Source organism: Cervus canadensis, chromosome 21 (genome assembly GCF_019320065.1).
Source record: "Cervus canadensis isolate Bull #8, Minnesota chromosome 21, ASM1932006v1, whole genome shotgun sequence".
NCBI classification, from domain to species: domain Eukaryota; kingdom Metazoa; phylum Chordata; class Mammalia; order Artiodactyla; family Cervidae; genus Cervus; species Cervus canadensis.
This window is the reverse complement of record NC_057406.1, coordinates 20,710,576-20,722,864: the sequence shown is the minus strand read 5'-3', so window position 1 is coordinate 20,722,864 and position 12,289 is coordinate 20,710,576. Positions and strand designations below refer to the sequence as shown.

At 39.2% G+C, this 12,289-nt stretch overlaps 1 protein-coding gene across 1 annotated transcript; it reads right to left on the bottom strand.

Annotated features, from left to right (window-relative positions):
• Positions 1-7,292: 7,292 nt before the first annotated feature.
• Positions 7,293-9,472, bottom strand: SMIM10L1 (small integral membrane protein 10 like 1). Its single transcript, XM_043440818.1, has one exon. The coding sequence runs from the start codon at positions 9,267-9,269 to the stop codon at positions 9,072-9,074; it is 198 nt and encodes a 65-aa protein (XP_043296753.1). The 5' UTR covers positions 9,270-9,472; the 3' UTR covers positions 7,293-9,071.
• Between the last annotated feature and the right edge of the window lie 2,817 nt (positions 9,473-12,289).

Here is a 12,289-nt window from a genome sequence, read left to right as displayed (position 1 = left end):
CCACCTGGGAAACCCTCCCAAAAACCATAAGAAGAAATCTTTGCTAGAATTGCCATAAATTTTAAGTGGTAGAAGCAAAACACTCCCCCAGCAAACTACAAAATAAACGTTGAAAATATTTATGAACTATATGAAACTATGTGGTTATAAGTTAATTTTGATGGAGCAGTAGGTCAGGTCTGACGACACTAGGAAGACTGTAAGAACCGTAAGGGCTTTGTTAACTGTACCCTTACTCCAGGGAGCTGAGCTATGGTGTGCTCTGATCTTAAGGGTGATGAGATGATGATACATGTATACGCAGGTCTATAAAGATTTAGATTTCTAAGCTGCATTCATTATGTTAGACACTATATAAGAAGTCTCCTGGGTGGGGGAAGTAGAGGAAGATGGTCAAAACGTACAAACTTACAGTTGTAAGATAAATAAGTAGAAAGTAATGTATAAAATGATAACTATAATTAACACTGTTGTATGGTAAATTTGAAAGTTGTTTAGAGAGTAGATTACAAAAGTTTTCATCACAGGAGAAAATATGTTTTTTTTTTTTTTTTTTTGGTATTCTTACTAGATGATGGATGTTAACTAACTTATTGTGGTAATCATTTTGCAATATATGTAAGTTAGATTGTTATGTGTATACCTTAAACTTACCGAGTGCTGTGTCAATTAGATTTCAATAAAAGTGAAAGAAAGCTTAAATTTCCTAATGATTGTCACTGGGATTACCTTGTTTTAGGAAAGGTGAAATTCTAATTATACAGGTTATATTTAAATTCAATATGGAGGATAATTTGATTTAGAATCCCTTTCAGTAAAAAAGCTAAAAATTCCTTTGTACTTACGAGAAGTTTTAGTTTTTTAGATTTGCATTTCAGTGTTACTAAACTTTTCTTTAATGACTAAGATTAAAAAATAGATTCAAGCCACTATGCATAGCCCTTGATGCTTATGAAGTGATTTAACAGCAAATGTCTCATTAAGATTAAATCCTCCCTTCTCATGTACGAATCTTGGAGAGATAAGCTGTAAGAAGTAGGAGCCTATTTCAAATAATAGGCGTGCAGAAAAATGACTATAAAGATGAAGCCTGGAGAATAGGTCAGACAGTGGCTACCAATGTATTTCATGTCTTCTCCCTATTAAACTGGCATTTAGAGATTAAACTCTGTGCCTCTCAATGTAGAGAACAACAAATGGATATCAAGCGGGGAGTAGGGTGGGATGAACTGGAAGATTGGGCTTGACATATACACACTACTATGTATAAAATGGTCTTCCCTGATGGTTCAGATGGTACAAGAATCCACCTGCAATGCAGGAGACCTGGGTTCCATCCCTGGGTCAGAAAGATCCTCTGGAGAAGGGAACGGCAACCCACTCCAGTTTTCTTGTTTGAAGAATTTCAAGGACAGAGGAGCCTGGCGGGCTACAGTCCATGCAGTCTCAAAGAGTCAGACACAACTGAGAGACTAGTACACACACATTTATAAAACAGATAACAAGAACCTATGGGATATCACAGGGAACTCCAGTAAATGCTCTGTGGCAACCTATATATCACCAAAGGAGAGGAAATCAAAAAAGGGGAAGGAAATTTAAAAAAGAGGAAATACATTATAAACATTACAGCTGACTCACTTTGTTGTACAGCAGAAATGAATGCAATGCTGTAAACCAATTATAGTCCAAAAAATTAAAAACAAAACACAACTCTTTGCCCCTCCTTTCCACAGCACAGCCTGCATTAGAGACCCCAGCCTTGACCCAAGAAAAGCTACTAGTATCACATTCAGAGCTGGTCTCATGCAATTTGGAGAGTGCTGGATCCTATACTGGAACCAAATTATTGGGATTGTCAATGGTTTAAATGACAATCATATAAAATGATTGTCAATGTTTGCCTGCTGATCACTTCCCTCCAAAATAAACTTTCTATAGTCTTGGTGTAGAGAATTTTGGTTTTTTGTTTTGTTTTGTTTGCCCACACCTAAGATCAGGAGTGTTGCACATAGGCTGTTTCTGGTATCAAGTGAAAGTGAAGGTTGCTCGGTGGTGTCCGACTCTTTGCGACCCCATGGACTATACAGTTCAGGAATTCTCCAGGCCAGAATACTGAAGGTGGCAGCCATTCCCTTCACCAGCGGATCTTCCCAACCCAGGGATCGAACCCAGGTCTCCCACACTGCAGGTGGATTCTTTACCAGCTGAGCCACTAGAGAAGCCCAAGAATACTGGAGTGGGTAACTGATGCCTTCTCCAGAGGATCTCCCTGACCCAGGAACTGAACAGGGGTCTCCTGCATTGCAAGCAGATTCTTTATCAGCTGAGTTACCAAGGAAGCCCCCAATGTCAAACTAAGCTAGAACTTAAACTGAAAAGGTATTTTAGTGTTTAAGTCATGCTGTCTTGAACTTTATTGAGAGATCCCATCTACACAGATTAATACAGAATGTGACAATGCTGAATCTCTGATTGTTCAGGTATTTCGTCTGCTGCTGTTGGTTAAATCTCAGGTCCTTTGAGCCAGAGACTTTTATAACTTTCAAACTGAAATACAGAAACCAGAGGGACACCTGCAAAACCCATTCTTCCACAGTCCACCCACTGTGACCTTGGTTAGTGCTGTGTAAAGAGATCTATGCTTTGGGCTGGACTGCCTGTAACAAACCTTCATCTAAAAAATTGGTCAATTTAAAAAAAGTTAGACTATATATTTTTGGAGGGAAGAAAAGCACAGGTGATAGATGGGTTATTTCAATTTTGGAGGGATACCAACATAGATACTGTTTCAGAAGACTAAGGCACTATCTTAACTTGTATATTAGTACCTCTATTTCTTAGTCACAAGTTTAAATGAGTTTTAAAATATCTTCTTTTCCTTCTATATAGATTTAGCCTAACCCCTAAATTTTAAGGCTTCTATTAATTGTATTCCTCTTTGACTGCGGTTTGAGATGTTTTTTCTTATCAGTTAAAAAGCTAAAATAGACTTTTAAACGTTTTTTTTTTTTTTTAAACATCTTTTTTGTTTCTTTATCAGCTGGACACAATCTATACTACCATGCCAATGATTTCAGAGTCAGATGTTCTTAGTACAGCATTTCCTTAGTGGCTTTTGCTTTTTGGTGGTGTGATGATTTATTTTTCCTCCTTTTGATTGGCATGAAAAAGTGTACCCACTCTCCCTCACTCAATATGTGAAAGGCCTCTATTCCTCCTTATTGTTCACTGATGGCACTTCACCCATCTTGCTGTGAATAAACTCACTTGGTGCTTGAAAGCCATTAAGGATGACCAGGAATTTCTAATGCTCTCTGTAGATCCCTAATTAGGACAGAAACTGGCAGGAGTGCCCTCTGATATACTTTGTAAGAATTCCATTGTTTTGTCCTTAGTTGTAGGCACTCAGGAATGTCCTTCGGCCTTTCAGCTCCTCTGAGAGCAATGCTGAGATCCCTATTAGTGAGAAGCAGAAGTGGGGAGGAGTTGGCTTCAGTTGCAAAAAGATTCATGACCTGATCTGGTAGAAACCCTGCTGGGAAACATCAAGGGCTCTTGTTGAAATTTCCAGGTAGTTCCCACACTCAGGGTAATTCAAAAAGTAGACTTGATGTGACTCAATCCAGCCCAAGTGTTGAAAATTCTGACAGTTATTGCAGGGGTTCTTTTCTTGGTCCAGTTGTTTGGAGCATTTCAAATCTCCTTAGACTACCTTCCAGGCATTAGGACTTCCCTCTCCTTCTTTTGTCCCTATATTCATAAGCTTTCTATTCTGCCACCCCCTGTATGTCTCCATGTATAAGTCCTATTTTTTTCTTGACTCTATCAACTACTACTGATGCACCAGGAAAAGTCCCCATTAAAACAGGACAAGTCCCCATTAACAGGAAATTATAGTTAGGTTTTCTTAGGACATTGATGATTCAGCTTCAAAATTTGTTTTTAACTGATCTCTACTACATCATGGGAAGGAAAGTGTTTCCTTTCCATCCTAGGGGAAATGTCCTTTCCTCTATCTCTTCCATCATCTTCACCCTTCTTCTCCACAAATAGGCCAAATGGCTCTAGGCATCAGAGTATAAAACACTTGAATTTACTTATCAAATAATGTTCAAAAGTCAAAGTGTTAGTCCTCCAGTTGTCCCCGACTCTTTGTGACCCCATGGACTGTAGCCCACAGGCTCCTCTCTCCATGGGATTTCCCAGGCAAGAATACTGGAGTGGGTTGCCATTTCCTTCTCTAGGGGATTTTCCTGACCCAGGGATCACACTCGGGTCTCCCACATTGCAGACAGATTCTTTAATGCCTGGGCCAGCATGGAAGCCCTATCAAATAATGTTAAATATATTCTAATACAAAAGACCCTCAACAATTATATTTTAAAAAGATATCCTCAAATATTATTTAGGTTATACTTTTGTTTGAGAATCTGAGAAAAGCAATGGGATTATTCAAAATTGTTGTTATTGTTCAGTTGCTAAATTGTGTCCAACTATTTATGACCCCATATTTCCAGGCAAGAATACTGAAGTGGGTTGCCATTCCCTTCTCCAGGGGATCTTTCCAAGCAGAGATAGAACCTGGGTCTCCCACATTGCAGGCATACTCTTTACCATCTGAGCCAATCAAATATTATTAGTGAAAGTAGCTCAGTCGTGTCCGACTCTTTGTGACCCCATGAACTACTGTCCATGGAATTCTCCAGGCCAGAATACTGGAGTGGGTAACCTTTCCCTTCTCCAGGGTATCTTCCCAACCCAGGGATTGAACCAAGGTCTCTCGCATTGCAGGCAGATTCTTTACCAGTTGAGCCACAAGGGAAGCTCTCAAATAATGTTAAATATATTCTAATACAAAAGGCCCTCAATAATTATATTTTTAAAAAGATGGCCTGAAGTATTACTTATGTAATACTTTTGTTTGAGAATATGAGAAAAGCAATGGGATTATTCAAAATTGCTGTTGTTGTTCAGTCAGTAAGTCATGTCCAACTCTTGGCCACCCCATGGACTGCAGCACACCAGGCTCCCCTATCTTTCACAATTTCCCAGTTTGCTCAAACTCATGTCCACTGAGTCAGTAATGCTATCCAACCACCTCATTCTCTGCTGTCCCTTCTCCTGCCCTCAATCTTTCCCAGCATTAGGGTCTTTTCCAATGAAAATAATTACTTATAGTTAAAAAAAAAAAAAATTCCTTATCAAATGTATCTTTAGGGATAAACTTGAGATTCACTTGTAGTTTGGCCAGTTACTATGACCTTGGAAACATACTCAACCTCACTAAATCCTAGTTTCCTTATCTGAAAAATGATGGTGAAAGTATCTTCCTCATAGGGTACACACAAGGATTATGACCATATAAGTAAATAAGTTTTCATGGTTTCTGGTATTAAAAGCTCAATAAAATTTTAAAAAATGTTAATAAATTTAAAAAATATTGATAGTGATGCTATGCTTTTTTAGCCAAGTAATCAATTAGGTTATGTGTTTACTATGATCATCATGTCCCCCTTTATAGTTAAATTTTAACAGTCTCCACTCCCTAGAATTTTTTTCAGCTACACTGCATAAACAAGTTTTTTCCTTTATTGATCAGAATTATGCCACCTTTTTGCTTCTTGAAGTTTGAGAGCTCTCTGGGCAAAATAATATTCACCATGGCCTGTAAAAACTTAATTATGGGCAATATAGATTCCTTTAGTAACAGGGACACATATATCCTTATTTCTTTTATTGACTGCTGATTAGGTGTAGGAAAATCAACAAATTTGGCATTCATTCAACACTATTTATCTACTCACATTAGGCAAAGCTCTAGGCTGGAGACAGAGTAACAGACAAAATCTTTGGCTTCATGGATGCTGGGAGGAATAAAATTACTTGTAAAGTGGAATAGTAAGTGGTTAATAGCTAAGGCAAAAATCTTGTTTTCTTCTGTGGGAAACTTCACTGAGCTGTAATACATAGGAAGAAAAACAGATATCTGATTTTAAGAGCAATTGTTAAGAATAAGTGGAGACCTATGACTGATTCATGGTGATGTTTGGTAGAAACCAACACAATACTGTAAAGCAATTATCCTTCAATTAAAAATAAATTAAAAAAAGAATAAGTGGTAAATCACAGAGCTTTCATTCAATTCCTACTATACACCTGACAGTATTAGCTGTAAAATTCGACAGGATATAGTATCTTCCTTCACAGAGCTTCTAATCTAGTTGGATGATATACTAATAAATCTGTTAAAGTACTTTACTGTCTTCAGTGTTACTGTTTAGTCACTAAGTCATGTCCAACTCTTCTGCTACTGACAGGCTCCTCTGTCCATGGGATTTCCCAGGCAAGGATACTGGAGTTGCCATTTCCTCTTTCAGGGGACAGTCCCAGGGACTGAACCTGTGTCTCCACTGCCAGGCGGATTCTTTAACACTGAACCACCTGGGAAGCCCTTCTTCAGGGCAGCAGAAGAGAAAAGGCTGAGGAAAGCTTATGTTCTTGAGCCACCCAAATGGAGTATTCCTGTATGTCACCATTCCAGGGCTAATGGCAGCCACATTCTTATGTGTTACAAACTGGGATATTAGTGCCTCTATGAAATAGTGTTGTCCACCATTTGCCAGCCCATTGGCATTACTGAATTATTTCACTGATCTAATTACATTTCTGACAGTTTAGACTAAGATGTTTTAGTCCCTGTACTTTCATAGCAACATATAATTACCAAGGGAAGAGATTATAGTATAGGAAGCCTGTCTTCTTGAACATTAAAAAAACAAAAACAAAAAAACTACATACACTAATTAATGCACAATTAAGAATGAATAAAGAAGCCTATGATACTGGCATAGGTTGATACTAACACAGCCTTTTAGATGGACTAAAAGAAATGAACTGTAACATGATCAGGAGCATCTGGGAAAAACTTAGTGGAAAAAGTGATGTCCAAGTTCGGCCCTGAAACTCTAAGAAGAAAGAGGAAGTTGTGCTCCAGTTCAGCTGGAGACAAGGAATGAAGGGTAGGCAGAACAATTACTCAAAGCCAGACATGTTGCTGAAGGGGGCACGTATTTTACAACTCTAGAGTACACTTGTTTGCTGGACACAATTAGTGAAATGTGGAATACAGAACATTACAGTTTCAATCTTTACCTTCACGAATGACTGTCCCTTTCTGCTCAAATGTCTCACCTAATGTCTTTCTGGAAGGGCTTCCTGCTACCCTACTGTCAGTAAGCTACAAATATCTTTCAGTACTAAAACCTTCCACTGGTAAAGCAAGCACTCCACAGAGTTTTAACGTTTATTCACAAGTTAATGAGATATTCTATAAAAACAAATACTTTTATTGTGTATTTATCAAGCACTAAGGCAGGCTTATTTTTAACTCTCGGACTGACCTATCCATTGGGTATGTTTACTCTCATTTAATAGGCTTGAGAAAACAGGGATTTAGGCAGACTGTTGGGTTCACCTGGACCACAAAATTAGTTTGTATTTTAACAGAGGTTTGGCTGATATACACATACACACAGGGCTAAGAAAAAACAGTTACTGTTAGCCAGTAGTAAAAAACAGAAATTCTCCATTTTTTCTCTGCCCATCCCTGATTTTCCTTCACCAGAGACTACCAATTTTAAGTCTTTAGCTATTTGTTATTGTACTTCTAAGTGACAAGTTATACTGCTTTTTTTAAACCGACATTTCTGTATCAGATCTTGATGTATTCTCCATTACATATACACTCCTTTCCAATTCTCCTAGGGTTATCTAATAATTTGTTATTTGTATTGTTTACATAAATATGATTGAATTTATATGATGACTATGATGTTGAGTATTCACAGTTGAGTTAATGCAGTGTAACTGCTGAAAACTTTTATTTTTCCTGAGGCTCATAATTGCCTCAATTTTGCTTCCTTAATTAGAAAAAAATATGCAGACCACTAATTCGTCTCCAGACTCTCTAAAACCTAAAAACCTCTTGACCCAATATTTATAAACACATGATAATGTATCCGTTTTTCTTTCTGAGACATTCCACCTGAACTATCATCTTTAGGCATTTCTTGTTGACCTCATGCTGTTCTCCCTTCTCTCTTTCATATGGTTATATTTTAGCAACTTTATCATTACTCTTTAAGTAAAATAAAATGACCTCTTCCCCCACTGACAACAGAGTCTACCTGTCAACTTCCCACTTTAAAAGACACCATTACTTTTCCAGGCACCCTCCCCATCATCCTACCTTGTAAATTGCACTTTTATGCCATCAGGGCTGATAATATTGGCACTCAACTCTGTAACCGTAATTAAGCATTCTCTTAGAAAGATGAAAACCATAACAGCATTTACATTATAATTAATGTTATTCAATAAACGGCCAAGCTTTGTGCTATCATTGGATTTCCTTTTCTTTGGCTCCAAGATTCTGAACCACATGCTAATTACAGCGACGCTGAAATTGAGTCCACCTTCTCACACTCCAACCCTCTGTCAAAACCCTGCAGTATTTTACACTGTTTGGTTATCTGCAGGATGTGTTTCTCTTACAACGTTTTTTTGTTTGTTTTTTGACTTAAAGTTTCTGATCGTCATAGTTTTCTCTTGCGGAGTGAAGAGATGTTTGCCTTCCATGCATATCCTTAAGAGCGTCAGCTTCTGACTCATCCTGTTTATAACCCAGTCTCATTTCCCGAAATTTAACACGGGCCATGAGCTTGTACACGTCTGTCCTGAAAGTTCTGATAGCCATCCGTTGTTATAATACATCCTGTTCGCCACGTTTTTAAGGATACACAGCTTCTTAAATATTGTCGTGGGTCTTAAGTGAAGTTCTCGGTTCCCGGAATCGCGTTATTTCCTCTTCCTAAACTCGGGAGGTCTCGGTGCCAGTTCAGGGGCTGGGAGGAGAGCAGACGGCGGAGAGGCGAGAGGGCAGCGGTGGAGGCAGACCAAGCACTCTCGCGAGACAGAGGGACTCCTCGCCCGGAGCTCCACGACGCCGCGGCGCCTCCTGGGAGTCGGCCATAATGCAGGCCCGGTACGCCAGCGGCATCCCGAGGGCTCTAAAAATGTACCTGCAAGCGGATGTTGAGAACCACTGAGCCCGCGATGTAGAAATACGGGAAGTTCATGCGCAGCTGCCAGGCCAGCTCGAAGAAGGCGAGCAGGGTGCGGGAAAGCCCCTTGCAGAAGACCCCGTACGAGCTGGCCGGGCTCGAGGCCCTGAGGGCCAAAGATGACGGAGCCGCCGCGGTGGCCATGGACGCGAAGTTGCCGCTCGCCCGGTGCGGTGCCTGGAACCGAGGGTGATCGCAGACCCCGAGGACCCCCAACTGATGGCGATGACCTGGAGGGGCCGGGGGCTTAGCAGCCGCCGGGCGCGCACTCCAGCTTTACGCAGCCGCCACTTCTTTCTGTGCCGCGGTGGGGCTGGGGTTGCGGCTGGCGCTCCGCCCCTTCCTGTCTGCTGCTTAAAATGACATTCAGCGCTTAGAGTTTAACTCTTGGTAGCTCCGGAACGGGTTACTTATTTACGTATATGCCACACAGTTATTTTATACAGCAATTACACACAGCCTTACAGATACTCGTTTCACTTTAAAATGAAGAAAAGAAACTAAGTAAAATTCTGTAATTTGCCCTAGAGCCCCGTCCAAAGCTTGCGTTAAAACTCAGGTTAGTCTGCTCTGGCCTGGTCCGTTCGATTTCATAACATTTATCTGTTTAAATAAGCCAATTAGGGCACAGAGTCTCTGTATTCACAACATACTACTAAAACTTAAAGGGTCACAATCTCAGGCAATGAATTTCTTATGTATTAGGACTATTTCAGTTGCAAGTGCCGGAAATTAACACAAGTAAAGCAAACACATTGTTTATTATTTCTGGAGGTACATATTATATGCAAATATCAAGTTCTCCCTCATGTAAACCCATGAAACGTTCAGATTAGGTATGAAGGCCTCTATCATTTCTTCATGGGCACCTGTGAAATATGTGGTTAGGAGGGGAAGGCTTGGAATATCACTAACATTTACTTCCAAGCCCCGAATACCCTTAAGGTAGCATCTTAATGGATCGTCCGTATTCTGGTGTTTAAGTGATGCCCATTTCAGTAATTTCTGTAATCTATTTTAACTAGTAAGCACTGTATTTTTCCTCATACACAACCTCTACATTCGTGAGTTATTCAGACATGTAACTCTGATTATAGCTCAGATTATGGTCTAGTTCTGAAAAGCGTTCTTTCAATATCTCAGAATTCACCCTGCACTGAATAACTGTAGCAACTGTTCAAAGCACAATTTATTTATTTATTGTTTTTGTACAGCCTACTGACGATAAGATTGGTACAAATAACATGCCATTGTGCAATTTGTAAAGCTGAATTGTGTATCCCCAACTAGTTTCTTTTGCTATTTTGCTAGGCCAGTACCAACCCATCAACTAGACAGCACCTAAAGGAACTTATTACTGCTCACTTAGGGAAACTTATAAAATGCTGATTTGGAGACTGAAGAGAAGTGTAAGATAATGACAATTCAGAACCAAGAGAAGATGTAAATTTTTGGTGTAGAAGTAAAATTTGTCTTTTCTGAAAATTGAAAGAACAATAGTGGGTATTAGTGTCACACAAATCATTAAATCCCTGAATCTTCCTCTTCCAACTATCTAAAACTATCGACTATCTATGTGGACTCATTCTCTTCCACCATTCTTGTGGGGAGGGAGGTGGGAGGGGGGTTCAAGATGGGGAACACATGAAAATCCATGGCTGATCCATGTCAATGTATGGCAAAAACCACTACAATATTGTAATTAGCCTCCAACTAATAAAAATAAAAAAATAAAAAATTTCAAATTATAAATTTATAAGAATATTCTTATATTAATTAATTTATTTAATATTTTAATTAAACTCATAATTTTTATGGAGCTTGCATTCAATCTATAGCTCTCTTGGGGTGGTATGGATATTTTAACAATATTAATTCTTCCAATCCATGAGTATGGAATAGCTTTCTACTTATTATTTTCTTCACCTTCTTCAGTTTCTTTGAATGTCTTGCAGGTTTCAGTGTACAGATCTTTCACCTGATTAGTTAAACTTATTCTGAGGTGTTTTATTCTTTTTGATGCAGTTATAAATGAGATTGTTTTTCTAATCTTTATGATGTTTCATTGTTAATGTACAGAAATGCAACTGAATTTTGGATATTGATTTTATATCTTGTAAGTTTCCTGAATTTATTAGTTCTAGCAGTTCTTGTTTTGTGTGTGGAGTTTTTAGGTTGTTTTTTTTTTTTTTTTTAACATATGCCATTTGCAAATAAAGACAGTTTTGCTTCTTCCTTTTCAATTTGGGCACTTTTTATTTTTTATCTAGCCTAATTGCTATGGCTAGGACTTTTCTATACTATGTTGAGAAAACCATGAACAGTCAGTTCAGTTCAGTCTCATGTCCAACTCTTTGTGACCCCATGAACAGCAGCACACCAGGCCTCCTATCCATCACCAACTGCAGGAGTCCACCCAAACCCATGTCCGTCGAGTCAGTGATGCCATCCAACTATCTCATCCTCTGTCATCCCCTTCTCATCCTGCCCTCAATCTTTCCCAGCATCAGGGTCTTTTCAAATGAGTCAGCTCTTTGCATCAGGTGGCCAAAGTATTGGAGTTTCAGCTTCAACGTCAGTCCTTCCAATGAACACCCAGGACTGATCTCCTTTAGGATGGACTGGTTGGATCTCCTTGCAGTCCAAGGGACTCCCAAGAATCTTCTCCAACACCATAGCTCAAGAGCATCAATTCTTCGGCGTTCAGCTTTCTTTATAGTCCAACTCTCACATCCACACATGACCACTGGAAAAACCATAGCCATGACTAGACGGACCTTTGTTGACAAAGTAATGTCTCTGCTTTTTAATATGCTGTCTAGGTTGGTCATAACTTTCTTTCCAAGGAGTAAGTGTCTTTTAATTTCATTGCTGTAATCACCATCTGCACTGATTTTGGAGCCCAGAAAAATAAAGTCAGCCACTATTTCCTCTGTTTCCCCATCTATTTGCCATGAAATGATGGGACCAGATGCCATGATCTTAGTTTTCTGAACGTCGAGCTTTAAGTCAACTTTTTCACTCTCCTCTTTCACTTTCATCAAGAGGCTCTTTAGTTCTTCTTCACTTTCTTCCATAACGGTGGTGTGAAAAGGCAAAAAGATAGGACACATAAAGATGACCTCCTCAGGTCAGTAGGTGCCCAATATGCTATTGGAGATCAG